Source organism: Trichomycterus rosablanca, chromosome 15, assembly GCF_030014385.1.
Source record: "Trichomycterus rosablanca isolate fTriRos1 chromosome 15, fTriRos1.hap1, whole genome shotgun sequence".
Lineage (NCBI taxonomy): Eukaryota > Metazoa > Chordata > Actinopteri > Siluriformes > Trichomycteridae > Trichomycterus > Trichomycterus rosablanca.
The window spans coordinates 5,630,019-5,648,634 of NC_086002.1; the positions used below are offsets into that span (position 1 = coordinate 5,630,019).

Below are 18,616 nucleotides of genomic sequence, written 5' to 3' on the forward strand. Positions count from 1 at the left end.
ATATATACACACTGTAACAGAAGCCCTATTCAGACTGGGTTAGATTATTAGGATGATAACATTTTTACACTTCTCATTTATAGAACTTTGCATCTGGAGCCAATTTAATGAATGTGGGAATCTAGTAGGAGTGTTTTTCAGTTACAATTTTTCAATTATTTCAATTCGTTTTATTTCATTTTCATGTTTTACCAGGCTCGCAGTGGGTCTGGTTTTGTGGAAATCGTTGGGTGCAATGTAGTAACAAACCCCAGACAGGATGCCAAATCCATTGTGGGGCCTCGACCACCCCCCACCACCAGACATAGCCAATCATTTTATTACATTATTATATATTCCAATCCAACTTAATAAACAATTCTAAGAATTCTAAAAATAACTTACAGATAGGACCAGGTAAATATTGGCCAGTACACCATTAACATTAGCTGTTTAATTAGCTGGTAGTGATGCCACATAACTACTTAATGTATTTTTACAAAACTAAGATAAATGTTGTGGCTTACTGAGTATACAATAACTGATTTCCTTGATTTCATTTTCTTTCTTTGTATAAGATAAATTAATATCCAAGAAAGCATCCAATAAAATCTAATCTAATAAAATGATCTGTTGAGTGCAGTAGCCATGGTCAACACTAGAGATCAGATTCTAATGATCGTATCAGAATACAGCTGAAACAATTTAACTGCAGGTTTTACTCTCTCATTCTCTCAGTTGTGGGAGAAACGCAGTGTCAGATTGGAATAATATTAGCTGGAATATTGAGATCTCCCTAATTAGAACTAATCCCATCTGAATGGGGCTTGACTCAATGTTTATACAGTGTATCACAAAAGTGAGTACACCCCTCACATTTCTGCAGATATTTAAGTATATCTTTTCATGGGACAACACTGACAAAATGACACTTTGACACAATGAAAAGTAGTCTGTGTGCAGCTTATATAACAGTGTAAATTTATTCTTCCCTCAAAATAACTCAATATACAGCCATTAATGTCTAAACCACCGGCAACAAAAGTGAGTACACCCCTTAGTGAAAGTTCCTGAAGTGTCAATATTTTGTGTGGCCACCATTTTTTCCCAGAACTGCCTTAACTCTCCTGGGCATGGAGTTTACCAGAGCTTCACAGGTTGCCACTGGAATGCTTTTCCACTCCTCCATGACGACATCACGGAGCTGGCGGATATTCGAGACTTTGCGCTCCTCCACCTTCCGCTTGAGGATGCCCCAAAGATGTTCCATTGGGTTTAGGTCTGGAGACATGCTTGGCCAGTCCATCACCTTTACCCTCAGCCTCTTCAATAAAGCAGTGGTCGTCTTAGAGGTGTGTTTGGGGTCATTATCATGCTGGAACACTGCCCTGCGACCCAGTTTCCGGAGGGAGGGGATCATGCTCTGCTTCAGTATTTCACAGTACATATTGGAGTTCATGTGTCCCTCAATGAAATGTAACTCCCCAACACCTGCTGCACTCATGCAGCCCCAGACCATGGCATTCCCACCACCATGCTTGACTGTAGGCATGACACACTTATCTTTGTACTCCTCACCTGATTGCTGCCACACATGCTTGAGACCATCTGAACCAAACAAATTAATCTTGGTCTCATCAGACCATAGGACATGGTTCCAGTAATCCATGTCCTTTGTTGACATGTCTTCAGCAAACTGTTTGCGGGCTTTCTTGTGTAGAGACTTCAGAAGAGGCTTCCTTCTGGGGTGACAGCCATGCAGACCAATTTGATGTAGTGTGCGGCGTATGGTCTGAGCACTGACAGGCTGACCCCCCACCTTTTCAATCTCTGCAGCAATGCTGACAGCACTCCTGCGCCTATCTTTCAAAGACAGCAGTTGGATGTGACGCTGAGCACGTGCACTCAGCTTCTTTGGACGACCAACGCGAGGTCTGTTCTGAGTGGACCCTGCTCTTTTAAAACGCTGGATGATCTTGGCCACTGTGCTGCAGCTCAGTTTCAGGGTGTTGGCAATCTTCTTGTAGCCTTGGCCATCTTCATGTAGCGCAACAATTCGTCTTTTAAGATCCTCAGAGAGTTCTTTGCCATGAGGTGTCATGTTGGAACTTTCAGTGACCAGTATGAGAGAGTGTGAGAGCTGTACTACTAAATTGAACACACCTGCTCCCTATGCACACCTGAGACCTAGTAACACTAACAAATCACATGACATTTTGTAGGGAAAATGACAAGCAGTGCTCAATTTGGACATTTAGGGGTGTAGTCTCTTAGGGGTGTACTCACTTTTGTTGCCGGTGGTTTAGACATTAATGGCTGTATATTGGGTTATTTTGAGGGAAGAATAAATTTACACTGTTATATAAGCTGCACACAGACTACTTTTCATTGTGTCAAAGTGTCATTTTGTCAGTGTTGTCCCATGAAAAGATATACTTAAATATCTGCAGAAATGTGAGGGGTGTACTCACTTTTGTGATACACTGTATACCTGAAATACAATTTAAATGCAGTAAATTGGCACTGTGGTATTAAAAAGTACAATTTAATCTGTAGCCTCAATCCATGTAATCATCGCTCATATCAAGAATGTCATATTTTATGGCCCAAGTCTTAACAGTAATTAGACCACCCCATAAAATACCCTGTTTATACTACTCAGGATATCAGAATCAGAATATCTTTATTGTCATTATACCAGGTATAACGAAATTAAGGTGCCATACTCTCAATATTTAAAGAAAGAAAACTAGAATTTACAAAATATCAAAATTTAAAAAATGTACAGAATTTACAATGACAATAACAACATAAAAAAATACACTTTCTGTTCAGTAGCAGGCTGGTGGAAATTGCTCTCTGAAGGCAACGAGACTTGTGTAGGTCCTCCAGGGTGGGTAGAGAGCACCCGATGATTTTTTCTGCAGACCTCACGATCCTCTGTAGTTCCTTTTTGTGTGCTGCAGTGCAGCTGGAGAACCACACACAGAGGCCGTGAGTGAGGACGCTCTTTTTGGTAGAACGGTAGAAGGACACCAGCAGACTCTGATCGATGTTATTTCTTCTGAGTGTCCTCAGAAAGTAGAGTCTCTGCTGTGCCTTCTTAATTAGTTCTGTGATGTTCACGCCCCAGGTTAGGTCCTCCTCGATATTAATGCCCAAGAAGCGAAAGTATGTAACCCTTTCCACAGAGACCCCATTTATGGTTATGGGTTGAATGACGCTCCTCACCTTCCTAAAATCAATTACCAGTTCTTTCGTCTTTGCCGTGTTCAGAAGCAGATTGTTGTCCTTACACCACAACGACAACCGCTCCACTTCGTCCCGGTAGGCAGTCTCATCGTCTCCTGAGATAAGCCCTACGATGGTGGTGTCGTCGGCAAATTTGATGATGGTATTGCTGGTGTGCACAGTGGTGCAGTCATAAGTATACAGGGTGTAGAGTAGGGGACTCCGCACACAGCCCTGAGGAGAGGATGTAGAGGTGTGAGGTCCCACTCTAACACTCTGTCTGCGCCCCGTCAGGAAGTCTTTGATCCATAGGCAGGTGTGATAAGACCTTACTGATCTCGGATTACCTGTTCCGAATGATCCAAAATATTTCATAATGTAGTAAAACGCTAAAGTTGGTTTTAATACCAAACAGTGAAATATACCATGTACGATGCTGTATTTATTTTTATTTTGCAGTTGTTTATGCATCTTTACCTTGTATCTTTGCACAATGAACCAAGTAGCTTTTCCAGCAGTACCAATTGGAACAGGTTGTGATCATGTGTTCAGAGGCCTTGAACTGATCTTTCTTTTATTTTACACTGTGAGCGATTCTTTCTTCTCTGTGATGTGCGCAACTCTTTTTTTTTTTTTGTGTAGCACTCTTTCTTTCATGTAGCATCTCCAACTGGTTACTGCACAAATGCTGCATTTTTCATGGAAATTTGTACGTTCAGATGAAAATAAAGTTGTTTTATATTTTACATCCAAATGTTCTTTGTGTGTCTTTTTTTGAAATTCTATTCTTGCAATTTCCCCTTCTCTTTCAATCTACTTATTTATGATTCCCCGATGGTAAGTCACAGAGCTGAGTCAGGGACTATTACATGCACCTTCTGACAGGTGTGCAATCGCCAGCCACTTCTTTTCACCTACCAGAGATGAACATTTACAGAAAGCTATACTGTGAAATTCTGTGAACCATCCACCCTTGGTTATGCATCTAGCAGCCAGCAGAGGTCACATTTTTAGTAGCAATAAGGAACTCCGCCATCTGCCCTTGCTCAGATACCTGGCCAGGTCGACGTCACAACTTTAAGTTTTAAACTTAACAGCTCAGGTTGAGGCTTAGATTTGGGCTGAAAATATGAATATACCACCATATATGACTCAATGAAAGTGGACACCTCTTTGAGTTCAGGTATTTCAGCCACACCAATTAATAGTGTTTGAAATCAATTATTTAAAAGAAATTAGTCAAAAATATATGTGGGTGGCTAAGTGGGTAGCACTGTCGCCTCACAGCAAGAAGGTCCTGGTTTCGATCCCCAGGTGGGGCGGTCCGGGTCTTTGCATGTTCTCCCCGTGTCTGTGTGGGTTTCCTCCGGGTGCTCCGGTTTCCTCCCACAGACCAAAGACATGCGAGGTGAATTGGAGATACTAAATTGTCCATGACTGTGTTTGATATAAACTTGTGAACTGATGAATCTTGTGTAAAGAGTAACTACCGTTCCTGTCATGAATGTAACCAAAGTGTAAAATATCATGTAAAAATCCTAATGAACAAACAAGAACGTATGTACAGACAGACATATATTAAAGCTCTGTAGAAGCCGCTCAGGTGGCGCAGCGGTAAAAAGCACACGCTGCAACCAGAGCTGGATTCCAGATACATGGTATAGAATCCAGCTCTGCTTCACCGGTTCGAAGCTGGGCGGCTGTATGAGCAACGATTGGCCGGTTGCTCAGTTGGGGGGCGGGACAAATAACCAGATGTGGGTCTCTCTCTGTCAGAATGCGATTACGACCTCTGTCAGCTGATTAGACGCGCCTGCACAGGGATGAGTAAGGGTGCCCTTAGGGTGTGTCTCTCCGCATGCAACGCTGGGTGGCGCCAAACTCATAAATGTGTGGGTGGCAAAATGCATCCGGCTGCTGCCCATGTGTCGGAGGGGATATGGGTTAGCTTCGATCTCCTCGGTCAGGGGCAGGGTTCGGCATAGACAGAGAGGAAGCACGATGCAAATTGAACAATTGGATGCACTAAAGGGGGAGAAAAAGGGGAAAAATAAAAAAAAAGCTCTGTAGAAATCATTAATTGCACTGGTGAAGCTCACAAATGTTCTTTAGTCACAAGTTTGTTCCACCTTGGTTAAGTGTCCTGTGAATGGATTCATTTCTTCTAACTTTTTAGCTGATGGGCTCCACCTAGTGCACCCTTAACAAGGTACAACCTGCATTGTTACGCTTAGCGGCTTAAAATTGAGTACAGTTGATCCAATACAGTCAAAGCAATTGATGGTTTGGGGCCTAACAGTGGCAGCTTGGTGTGTTTGAGCATGAACCAGTAATTTCTAGCAATAACTGGTCTAGTACATGAACCACTAAGCTCTCAGTGCTTTAGTGAATATATATTAGAGTTGAACCACCAGATGGCGGTATTTACAACCATTTTCCAACCAAGGTAAGCCATATCATAAATAAAATACTAAATAATTCAGCCTGTCTTGATTGTACAAAGTAAGGTTCCATGTACGATCCCAACCCCATCATATACCCACAGTGAATGCAAGTGTTTTAGAAATGGGCTTCTGATCCACTGCAAACATGACCAGGACTGTAACACAGAATCTGAGGAAATAAAACCTGATCCTAGATCCATCGCCACTGTTTCCTGATTTAAATTAGTTTAGTTAGTCAGCCGAATCACAACATTTAATTGGTCAATCTGCATAATTGAACTTAATTTTACAGACTTGCTATTAGCCAGCAGGTGGTCTGGAGGGCAGGCTGGCTGTGATCAGGCGAACAGATAAGAAGGAAGGAAGGAAGGTAGAAAGAAAATTCTCTCATGGGCAGCATGGTGGGTAGCACTGCCGCCTCACAGCAAGAAAGTTCTGGGTTCAATCCCCAGGTAGGGCGGTTCGGGTCCTTTCTGTATGTGTTCTCCATGTGTCTGCGTGGGTTTACTGTGGGTGCTCCGGTTTGCTCCCACAGTCCAAAGACGTACAAGTGAGGTGAATTGAAGATACAAAATTGTCAAGTCAAGTCAACTTTATTTATATAGCGCTTTTTACAATAGACATTGTCTCAAAGCAACTTTACAAAATCCAGGACCAACAGATACAAAAAACCCCTGTTGAGCAAGCCGAGGGCGACTGTGGCAAGGAAAAACTCCCTGAAAATTACAGGAAGAAACCTTGAGAGGAACCAGACTCAGCAGGGCCCATCCTTCTTGGGTGGCCAGAGGATACTTTAAATAAATACACGATTTTCACAGAGCATACGAACACAGAATTAAATGATCTAAAAGTTATAACTGGTAATAAATAGATCAATAATAATAGAGTTGTTCTTCGGTGTAGTCTTCAATAATGTCTGTAGTGATTTCTTGTCATTCTTGGTGCAATTACTCCAGACCCGTCACATCCGGCAGGAGCAGCATAGTTGTCACGGCAGTCTCGACTTTAATCCTTAGACTCGGCGGGTGAACAGGTTTCCATCAGAACGCCTTTGGAGTAAAACAACAAAGAATGTAGTTAATAATGTACAATGCTAGTTGAGTAAAACAGTTTTACAGAGAGTTTTAGACTCTGGCAGCCCTAATTATTACAGCATAACTAAAAGGGAGAGCGAGCAGGTAACAAGGTCATGAAGGCTTTCACAGGACATCAGCGCCCACCTCTCCTACCCAAACCGGAGTGATTGGACAAGAGAGGCAGAATGACAGCAACCCAACATCCCTGATCACCACAAGTTTCTATGACCAAGAACCCCCAAGCTCTGCGCCTTTGTCTATACTAATCAAAAACCTGAGAAAATAAATGTTTTCAGTCTAGACTTAAACATTGAGAAATTGTCCATGACTGTGTTTGACATTAATAAACTTGTGAGCTGATGAATCTTGTGTAATGAGTAACTACCGTTTTTGTCATGAATGTAACCAAAGTGTGTAAAACATGACGTTAAAATCCTAATAAATAAATCTTAAATCTTTATAAACAGCACATACAGACATGAGATTTGTTTCTTTGGTTCACTTTTCCCTGATAGATCCTAAATGAAGTCATATGAAGTAACTAATCAGTGTTTTCGTTTTTAAAATTCACTGTTTAAAAGAATTTTCAAATGCGGAACCTGATCCTAGATCATTTGTCCACTCTTCAGTATCATCTCATTCTATTGTATGTATATTTTCTGTATATGATTATTTAAGGTATTATATATTATAGCTCTCGCGTTGCTGTTTGTTTTGTTTCTATCCCTAGAACCTGTTTCATCACTGAAATGAATCCTCCATGTGTGATTCATCAGGGTCACTCGCATGATCAGTTCACACCCTGATGTAGCTCTACATTAGACTTCATTTATGCACTCTCATCATACGCCTCTGTATGACAAGTCTGCATATGTCTGAGAATGGAAATTACTTATTCAATTAGTGGAAAGCACAATATGTACGCACCAGGCATGTCCAGACATGTTTGTTTGTACTACTTACACTGATTTTCACTGATCTATTATTTAGCTCTGTGTTAGAGTATTGGGAGTTATAAGATATTTCATTGACAGTTGGATTTGAAACAAATACCAGCTAATTTGGCTTTATTTTTGCTTTGGATGCTTATACTGATGCTTGTGCCCTGCACTAAGGGTGCAATAACGTGTCCCTCACAGTGGATAGGTTCATGTTATGTCATGCACCTTCTGTATTTGTGAGCCCAGCTCGGGATGCAAACCCCCAGAATTCTGGTCTGTTACCATTTCGTCACACAAGCTTACCTTAAATATATATCTAAAAATATATACCTAAAAATTAAAATGTCCCTAACCATCATATAACACCAACACATTTTGTGCATTTTATACACTGAGAGTTGGTAGCTTGCAGTTAAAGTGCTGAACTAGTAATCGTAAGGATGCTGGTTCAAGCCCACCACCATATGACAACGTCATATTTTACACTTTGATTACATTCATGACAGGAACGGTAGTTACTCGTTACACAAGGTTCATCAATTCACAAGGTTATATCAAACACAGTCATGGACAATTTTGTATCTCCAATTCACCTCACTTGCATGTCTTTGGACTGTGGGAGGAAACCGGAGCACCCGGAGGAAACCCACGCGGACACGGGGAGAACATGCAAACTCCACATGGAAAGGACCCGGACCGCCCCACATGGGGATTGAACCCAAGACCTTTTTGTTGTGAGGCGACAGTGCTACCCACTTAGCCACCGTGCTGCCCGTTAGGTCAGTTAAATGGCATTAATGTAAATACAGTCAGACTACAGGGAAGTAACAAATGAAAATTGTTAGAGTACAGTAACTGTACAAATCATTATCAGATTTACCTACAATTCTGTTAACGGTTTGACATTTTAAAGAGGAAGATAGTTATTGCCTCATAATGCGGTACATGTGCTATTGTATTTTAATTACGGACACACGCTTATACCATCATATAAGATTTACTGCATGAAATGATATCAAATGTTGCTGTATATTATAGCTCTCCTGCTGCTATTTGTTCTGTTTCTCAGATACATAACTCACATAACTATTCTTGGAAGCTGGTACATCACTCCTAGTGCCCAATGTTTCTTAGTGGAACTACAGTGACCCTGACCAGGATAAAGCTTTAAAAAATTTTTTTTTAAATTAAATTACAAATTATATTTTGTTTGGATTCTGTGGCTGAATTCCAGGGTGCATACCTGTCGTCTATAAAGTTGTGGGTTCTATTCCCACCATGGCTGAATCCATCGTAAATAATAGCAAATATTCAGGGCAGTTGTACCCTAGTGGTTAAGGTACTGGACTAGTAATTGAAAGGTCGCTGGTTCAAGCCCTACGACTGCCAGGTTGCCACTGTTGAGCCCTGGAGCAAGGCCCCTCATAAATATAGCCAACTCAAATTACTTAAAGAATGTAAATGACTTTAATTTCCTTTGGGATCAACAAAGTATCTATCCATCCATCCATCCATCCATATTAACCCTCAATTGCTTACACAGTATATACAGCAGGGGAAATAAGTATTGAACGCATCAACATTTTTCTCAGTAAATATATTTCTGATGGGACTATTGACATGAAATTTTCACCAGATGTTGGTAACAACCCAAGTAATCCACACATATAAAGCAGTCAAAACAAATAAGTCCAAAAATTAAGTTATGTTTAATAAAGTGAAATGACACAGGGAAAAAGTATTGAACACGCTTACTGAAATTTATTTAATATTTAGTAGAAAAGCCTTTGTTGGTGAGGACAGCTTCAAGATGCCTTCTGTATGGAGAAACTAGTCGCATGCATTGTTCAGGTGTGATTTTGGCCCATTCTTCCACACAAACTGTCTTCAGATCATGACGGTTCCGGGGGCCTCTTCTATGAACTCTGATTTTCAGATCTTTCCATAGATTTTCAATTGGATTCAAGTCGGGTGATTGACCGGGCCATTCTAGCAGCTTTATATACTTTCTCTGAAACCACTTGAGAGTTTCCTTGGCTGTGTGTTTGGGATCATTGTCTTGCTGAAATGTCCACCCTCGTTTCTTCTTCAGCATCCTGGTAGATGGCAGCAGATTCTTATCAAGAATGTCTCTGTACATTTCTCCATTCATCCTTTCTTCAATTACATGAAGTCTACCAGTACCATATGCTGAGAAACAGCCCCACACCATGATGTTCCCACCTCCAAACTTCACTGTTGGTATGGTGTTTTGGGGGTGATGTGCAGTGCCTTTTCTCCTCCAAACATGGTGTGTGCTATGACATCCAAAGAGTTCAATTTTGGTCTCATCTGACCAGACTATATTCTCCCAGTATTTTATAGGCTTGTCCAAATGTTGTGCAGCAAACTTTAAACGAGCTTAAACATGCTTTTTCTTCAGAAATGGAGTCTTGCGCAGTGAGCGTGCATAAAGGCCATGGCGGTTGAGTGCATTACTTATACTTTTCTTTGAAACAACTGTACCTGCTAATTCCAGGTCTTTCTGAAGCTCTCAGCGAGTGGTCCTTGGCTCTTGGACAACTCTTCTGATTATTCTTTTGACTCCTCTGTCAGAAATCTTGCGAGGCAGGATTGCTTCCTAAATACTGACAGATTTCAGCTGGTGTTTTGGCTTTCCATGCCTTTTTGCACCTCCTTTTCTTCATGTGTTCAATACTTTTTTTCCTGTGTCATTTCACTTTATTAAACATAACTAAATTTTTGGACTTATTTGTTTTGACTGCTTCATATGTGTGGATTACTTGGGTTGTTACCAACATCTGGTGAAAATTTCATGTCAATAGTCCCATCAGAAATACATTTACTGAGAAAAATGTTGATGCGTTCAATACTTATTTCCCCCGCTGTACCTGTCACAGTACTGTAGGTCATTTTGGATAAAAGCATCTGCTAAATGCCGAAAATGTTTGAAGATTTGAAACAATTAAGTGTAACAAATGCAAAAATAGAGAGAGAGAGAGAGAGAGAGAGAGAAAGAGAGAGAGAGAGAGAGCGCAAAAACCTTTGATGGAACTGTATATGATGACTCAGTGTTTTATTCTCAGCAGTGTCTTTGTTATAATTACCTTAGTCACAAATAATCTTATGATAAACAGACTCATACTTTACACTGATTCATACTTCATACTGAAGCCTCTGTTGAGTTTAATCTGCTGATTACCGGCTAATCACAGGATTATCAGTAAGCAGTCTGGTAGACCCAACACCATAGCAGCATCAGAAGTATTTTGAGAGTCATCAGCTTGCTTTATATGCAGCTGGGCTACCAACTAGAAGGTTGTGGGTTTGAATCCCAGCTCTGCCATGCAGCCAAAGTTGGGCCCTTGGGTCAAATGTTGTTGGTTCAGATGTTAAACTGGTTTAATAATACTGTATTACATTTTTTTTTCCAATCTTTTGTTTTTTTTGCCTTCTGCCTGAGGCCTGATGAACATGAACGTCTGTTCAGCCTCATTTTTAATTCATACATATTTCTACAGTATTTCTTCCCAAATCTCATCTAACCGGTCTGTCCTGTCTGTCAGTTACTGAGTCATTTCCAGTACTGCTTAAGGTTATAGTCTGCCTTTGTGGCTTAAAGTTGTGACATTTTAAATGCAGTAAAATATAATTTATACAATAGTCATAAAAAAATAATATATACATTGTTATAATCAGTGATGGCATAGTTACCTTGAAAAAGTAATCTGATTACTGATTACTGATTACTCCTTTAAAAAGTAACTTAGTTACTTTATGGATTACTTGATTTTAAAAGTAACTAAGTTAGATTACAAGTTACTTTATTAGTTATATAATGCGGTCCGCTAATGTATCCCATAATGCAACTGGAGCTGCATAGGCGATTGAAGCGGAATAAAAAACTAGAAAGACGCGGAAAACGGAGTCCTCTGTTCACAAGTGTAAGTAAGATAAATAAAATAAATTTTTTTAAAGACAAATAAATAACAAAGAGACGATAAATATCAAAAATTTTGGCGAGTGGGGTTTGTAATGAGTCTGTAACTATGGTGATATTACGTCATCACGTCCCCACGTCATCACTTGACGTTGGTAAGATGTACTTCTTTACCGGCCGAGTAGTGCATACTTCTAAGTGTATACTACTAAGTATGCGATTCCGGACGCAGCCCGTGACTTAATTGTCGCATAGTGACAGACGTCACTCCCCGAGACGCAAGAAGAAAGCAAAAATACATCTTTTTACTAAGGAAAATGACAAGAATAGTAACGCGCAGTAACTTGGATAAGTAACTTTAATCTGATTACTGGATTGGAAATAGTAACGCGTTAGATTACTCGTTACTGAAAAATGTGGTCAGATTAGAGTAACGCGTTACCATCAGTGGTTATAATACAGTAAATGTTTTTATACTGAAAAAAAAAAAGAATTACGTTGAAAGTACTTATCTAGAGTAGATCATTTTCACAATAAAAAAAATACAAACTAAAAGATAAGGTTGGGTGTAAACAAAATATTTTAGGTCATCATTTTCTGGTGTGGTAAATACTCTGGTATTGTTTGGATTGGATTTTTTCCTTTATTAAACACTACTATCTCACCCTATCAAGAGGATGGATCCCTGTTGAGTCTGGTTCCTCTCCAGATTTTTTTGTAGAATTTAGGGATTTTTAGGAAATTATATTTCCATTGTCTTGTTCATTATGGGTTTCTGGTCCTGGAATCTGTAAAGTTGCTTTGAAACAATGCCTATTGTAAAACATGCTATTCACATCAATTAGATTTGACTTGACTAAAATAAAGCAGAACTCCAACGCCAGTTTTGGGCACCTTCATGGAAATGTCTTGCATCATTGGTTTACATGACTGAGCAATCTGATGTTTTTAATTACAAACTTTCCACACATTACACTTAATTAAATAGCAATTTCAGCTGACCAAACTTTGTGTTGACTTGGTTTGTTGGCAAACTGTTGTGTTATCTATCAGCTCTACTCTAAAAGCAGAAGACCTTCCCTAACTTAAACTACTAAAGATTCTACAGCGTTGTGTTGGATTTCCTTGTTTAGGAGCTCTTCAGAGTAATGCATGATCGTTTGATGAGGCCTTCATTACTTAATGGGATAATCAGTTACAGTCATGGACGTCCAGAGATCAGTTCAGTTTGGATGTTTTCCTGCTGAAATATTTAGCTCAGCAATGCTGGAATAGTTTAAGTACATTTTAATACACCAATTAGCCGGTACCCCAAATGTTGTCCGTCAGTGAAGGCATGTCTGGTATTGTTTGTTTGCTCCTTTAGTTTTGCCCTGGAGCATATAATCATGAGCTGAGAGGTAACATAATCTGTCTCACCCAAAATGTTTTCTGTAAATACCCACAGAGTAAATATCTGTCTTAAACAACAACCGGATTTTAAGAAACGTTAAAGACAGGGGGGGTTAAACAAAGTTAAACATACACTATATGAAAAAAAGTATTGGGACACTGCACCCTAACAGGCGCAATAAATCAGTTATATAAAGGAAATTATATGCTTCTAACTTTGCAGCAACAGTTTAAGGAAGGCCTAATTTTGACTGGGCGGCATGGTGGCTAAGTGGGTAGCACTGTCGCCTCACAGCAAGAAGGTCCTGGGTTCGATCCCCAGGTGGGGCGGTCCGGGTCCTTTCTGTGTGGAGTTTGCATGTTCTCCCCGTGTCGGCATGGGTTTCCTTCGAGAGCTCCGGTTTCCTCCTACAGTCCAAAAACATGCAAGTGAGGTGAATTGAAGACACTAAATTGTCCATGACTGTGTTCGATATGACCTTGTGTATTGAGTAACTACCTAAAGTCCTAATTATTAAACAAACAAACCTAATTTTGACTAGTGTTAAGCTGTGCTTTAGGTTGTTGTCCTTCCAAACTGACTATACATGTCTCTTTTCTCTCATGTCACAGCATCTCTGCCATCTTTAAAACAATGGGCCAAAGCAGATTTACAATTAAGACGGATAATCTTCTTAGCTGCAGCCATACATGTCACTAAGACCTGTTGCTGGGCTTCAGATAAACTGTCCACGGAATTGAAATATCTCTAAATTGCAAAGAAGGGATAAGAGTTCCTGCATTAATCATCCAATTGAAAAGCAATTAAAATATAATAAACCCAAACAGGTCAGAATTGAAACATATGTGCTAAATGACCAGCTGCTATTTTAAACCACACATGGTGAGTTACCTGAACCGTACGTTCATTTATTCATGTTTTTGAATAATTAAGCCTATAAAGAAATCTTAATAGCATTAGCCTTTATGTTAAATCAATGTAAAATTATAAACAACCTCTCCTCCCAGATCTTATCCAGGAATAGTCAGATGGTGCGCTGCCAGTCTCCACCATCCATATGCTTTTCTATAACATTAAATACTCATTTTTTATTTCATTTCATCAATCCTGGTCAGGGTTACGGCGTGTCTGGCTTCACTGGGAAACCCTGGGTGCAAGGCAGGAACACACTGGACAGGGAACCAAACCTGCAGAACTTTGGTCAATCCCCTTTCCTTATATATATCCAATCATGTGTGTGTAGACTTCAGCTGGCAGATAGCACCACAAACCTAGATTCGAACCCAGATCTCAGCAGTGGTGTGCTAGCATAGCAGATCACTGCACCATTCAAGTGCCCAACTTTTAATATTTTCATTAACTTATAATCATGTTTTACCCCCTTTTTATCCTGGTCAGGGTCATGCTGGGTCCAGTTTTCCCAGAATCACTGGGAGCAATACAGTAATCAAATTAGACAGGACACCCATGGACATGTGCCGTATTAAATTTGTAGTCATGCCAGCAAACACCCACATACGATCTACATCTATAATTATGGCATGATTATGATAAGAGTGCACTGTTTACACTGCACACACAAGTCATTTCCTGGTTAGGTTTCAGCCTGCATCCTGTGTGCTACATAGCGTATAGCTTCATCCTCCCTAGTACACTATTTGGACATAACATTAAGCACAATCATTCATTCTTTGTTTTACCACCGCTTTTTCTTATTCAGGGTCATGGTGGGTCCAGATCACTGGGCAAAAGGCAGGAAACATCCTGGACAGATCACCAGTCAATCACAGCGCAAACACACATACACACACTCATACATAGGGGGACTTTAGTATCTTCAGTTAATATGACTTTCATGTGTTTGGACTTGTGGGAGGAAACCAGAGCTCCCAGAGGAAACCCACACAAACACGGGGAGAACTTCACACAGAAAGAACCCAGGACTTTCTTGCTGTGAGGCAACAGTGCTACCCACCAAGCCACCTATATTAAGTACAGTACTGTGTGATTTGTGACCCAGCCTGATTGGGACAGCCACCCTGTCCTAATTCCACAATCATCAACGTCACTTATACGCTTCTTTAGATGTCTTAACTATTTATAGATTAAGATTGATGGCCCCAGTACGATTAGACTTTATCTTAAACATTTATCAATTGCCTCAACAACAACCGCTAGACTTGTATTGTAAGTTTATAGTGCACATGCTCTGCCTTTTCACCTCAGTTCAAGAGTTCAAGTTCAAGAGAGGCTTTATTGTCATTTCAGCTATATACAAGTACATGTTGAAATGAAACAACTTTCTTCCAGGACCAGGGTGCAACACTGAACAAAAAGTGCACAAAAACAACAGTACAATAAATACAAAAAGACCTACAATGCAGTAAACACGCTAGCGCACCAGAGCTGACATTTCGAACACGTCGGTTCGAAACTGGGCAGCTACATGAACAACGATTGGCTTGTTGTTCATACAGGGTGAAAAGCCGGATAGGGACCTCATAACTGCTGCAATTACAACCTCTGCCTGCACAGAGTTGAGGATTAATGAGTTGATCAGGGTGTGGCTCTCCGTACACAAAGCTGATCCGCATATGAATTCGCCTCGTGCAGGTGAAAAGATCCAGTCGGCTACTGCACACGTGTCGGAGGGGGCGTGTGTCAGTCTGGCTCTCCTCAATCAGGAGTGAAGATCAGTAGAAAGGTGTAATGCAATCGGGTAATTGTAATTGGGTAATTGTGCATGCGTTTGTGTATGAGACATGGTCACCCACTGTCCCTCACCTGCCACCAGTGGGTGACCATGTCTCATACACACACGCACGCACACACACACACAAAACTTTTTTTACTACCTCAATATTGTAAATGTTTTACTACCTCAATATTTAATTGTTATTATTTGCACTGTTTATATTAATATTTTATTCTATTTTATATCTTTGCACCTATTGTAACTGTTTTGTATATGTTTGTTCTTATTGTTATTTACATTTTTTTATTTCTCTGTAACTGAGCTTTGGCAGCTTTGGCAATACGAATGTCCTATTTTGTCATGCCAATAAAGCTTCTTTTGAATTTGAGTAATTGGATACAACTAGATTGGGAGGAAAATTAGGAAAAATGCAAAAAAAGGGGCCTACAATAAATACAGAAGACATTTATAATCTAAAAAAGTAATCAAGGGAGACAAGACTAGAGACAAGTGTAGTGTTGGTCAGTACATGGTACTGAGTAAATGATAGGTGAGGTAAAAACATATTCTAATATAAAGTCAGTACAGGGAATCTGTGTTTACATTTTTGGCATTTAGCAGACGCTTTTATCCAAAGCGACTTACAGTACAGTATACTGTCTAAGCAATTGAGGGTTAAGGGCCTTGCTCAAGGGCCCAACAGTGGCAATCTGGCAGTGGTGGGGCTTGAACCAGCAACCTTTTGATTACTAGTCCAGTAACTTAACCACGAGGCCACAACTGTCCCTATCCCTGTGTTGAAATTGTTATCTGTGGTAATTGAACATATGGTAGAGATATTGTAGACAGAGATTAGGATTGAAAATCTCTTTTTGACTCCAGTATTCCCTTAATTCACTGGTTAAACAGAGGAGGCTTCATGTGGGCTGATTTATTACCTCCACCACACTGTAATCCGATTGTTCCCAATGGAAACGCCCTGCCATTTTCACCCATACCCCAGGCCACCCCCATTCGCTTAAAACACGGTCTTTGGTAAATGAATTATGACTAATAATTAATAATTAATAACAAACGTGTGACTTTTGATGTGAGTAATTGCTGCTCCTCCTGCTCGCGTTGCCTAGCCCTGCCCTTCAGTGTGAATCAGCAGACCGGCTTCCTGTGTTTGTGAGGCTTTCTGTTCAGGCGCTGTCGCTGTGCCAGCTCAACATGGAGTAGCCCTGGGTCTCAGGCAGACGTTTGTGTTGTGGGACAGTTTTTTTATGGACCTAAAGCGGCCGCAGATGTGGAAGGACGGACTGTAGGCTGCCTCAGAGTGAAGACGAGATTTTGTTTTTAATATTGAAAAGATGGCGAACGATTCTCCGGCTAAAAGTCTGGTGGATATCGACCTGTCTGCTTTACGGGTGAGTGTTTCACATGTGCAGCGTTCAACTGCTCCGGTTTTTTTCAAACATTCAGAAACACTTTGTTATCGAATTGTACGCTTTTATTAGAACCTATTTTGTGTTTTTACAAACTAAAAGCGTTTAGTATACTTTAGTTTTGGTTATTTTAGTCGGTCTGGAGGGTGCTGTCGGAGTTGGGCTCTTTTTCCTTTGTTTGAAACGCCTTGGTGAGTGTGTGTGTGTGTGTGTTTTGGGGGAAAAACAGCCCAAAGCGCAACAGCTGTTTTTATTATTTATTTTACCTTTTACTTCATATTGTTGTTGTTTGTATTTCTGTGCGTTTTTGGAAAAAAATATTAGATTTTGTTTTTATTCCAGGATCCAGCTGGGATATTCGAATTGGTGGAAGTGGTCGGAAATGGCACCTATGGACAAGTGTACAAGGTTGGTGTTTATTAAAACTGCACTAATATAAACATTACACTTTTGTGGTCGAATGATGTATAATTGTATTTTTATTGTCGTTGGGGTGAACCGATACATCGTAAATATCACGATACTTCAAGACTTTTAACTGTTCACGCCATGCATCGTGATACTGAGTTGTATTAAGGTTTTGCAGAACATTAAAACCATATTAAAAGACCCAAAAAGTGTTTTCTTTATACAAAAGACATGTACAGAATTAAAGATAATAAACTAGACAATGAAGAAAACCAGAAAAATGCACTAAATCCTTCTTTTAGTTGCTTGTTTAGGCCTAAAAATGTGTCTGCGCACCAAAAACAAATGCATTTCAGGTTGGCACAGTGAACATTTACATTTGTGACATTTAGTAGACGCTTTAGACTTACAAATATGACCGAATACAATTTGAGTAATTGGGAGTTAAAGGCCTTGCTCAGACGCCCAGCATAGGCGGTGGTGGGGCTTGAATCGGCAACCTTCTGATTGTTTGTTTATTAGGATTTTAACGCCATGTTTTACACTTTGGTTACATTCAGGACAGGAATGGTAGTTACTCATTACACAAGATTCATCAGTTCACAAGGTTATATCGAACACAGTCATGGACAATTTAGTATCTCCAATTCACCTCACTTGCACGTCTTTGGACAGTGGGAGGAAACCGGAGGAACCCCACGCAGACACGGGAGAACATGCAAACTCCACACAGAAAGGACCCAGACCGCCCCACCTGGGGATCGAACCCAGGACCTTTTCGCTGTGAGGCGACAGTGCTACCTACTTAGCCACTGTGCCGCCCACCTTCTGATTACTAGTCTAATACCTTAAGTACTGCCCAGTGTTTTATAGTTCTACACATTTGTGTTGTTGCCTGGTTGTAAAGCTGGTCGATTATAGTGATATATATCACCTTGTATAAAGATTTAGCATACTGTTTAAATCAAGGTATAGAGAGACCTTTGGAGCTGTGCTGTAAATCCACCAGTTTAACATAATAGATTGAGCGGCACTCTTATACAATTTTGACATAAAAGATTTAATGTGATTTCATTCTTAAT

General features: G+C 40.2%; 1 protein-coding gene across 6 annotated transcripts in view; it reads left to right on the plus strand.

Annotated features, from left to right (window-relative positions):
• Positions 1–16,909: 16,909 nt before the first annotated feature.
• Positions 16,910–18,616, plus strand: part of LOC134328656 (mitogen-activated protein kinase kinase kinase kinase 4-like) — a 65,832-nt gene continuing 64,125 nt past the window's right edge. For all 6 annotated transcript variants that reach the window (XM_063009812.1, XM_063009813.1, XM_063009814.1 and 3 more), the window contains exons 1-2: positions 16,910–17,108; positions 17,469–17,534. In XM_063009812.1, the coding sequence (XP_062865882.1) occupies positions 17,052–17,108; positions 17,469–17,534 (123 nt within the window). In that variant the 5' untranslated portion in view covers positions 16,910–17,051. The remainder of the gene's footprint in view (positions 17,109–17,468; positions 17,535–18,616) is intronic.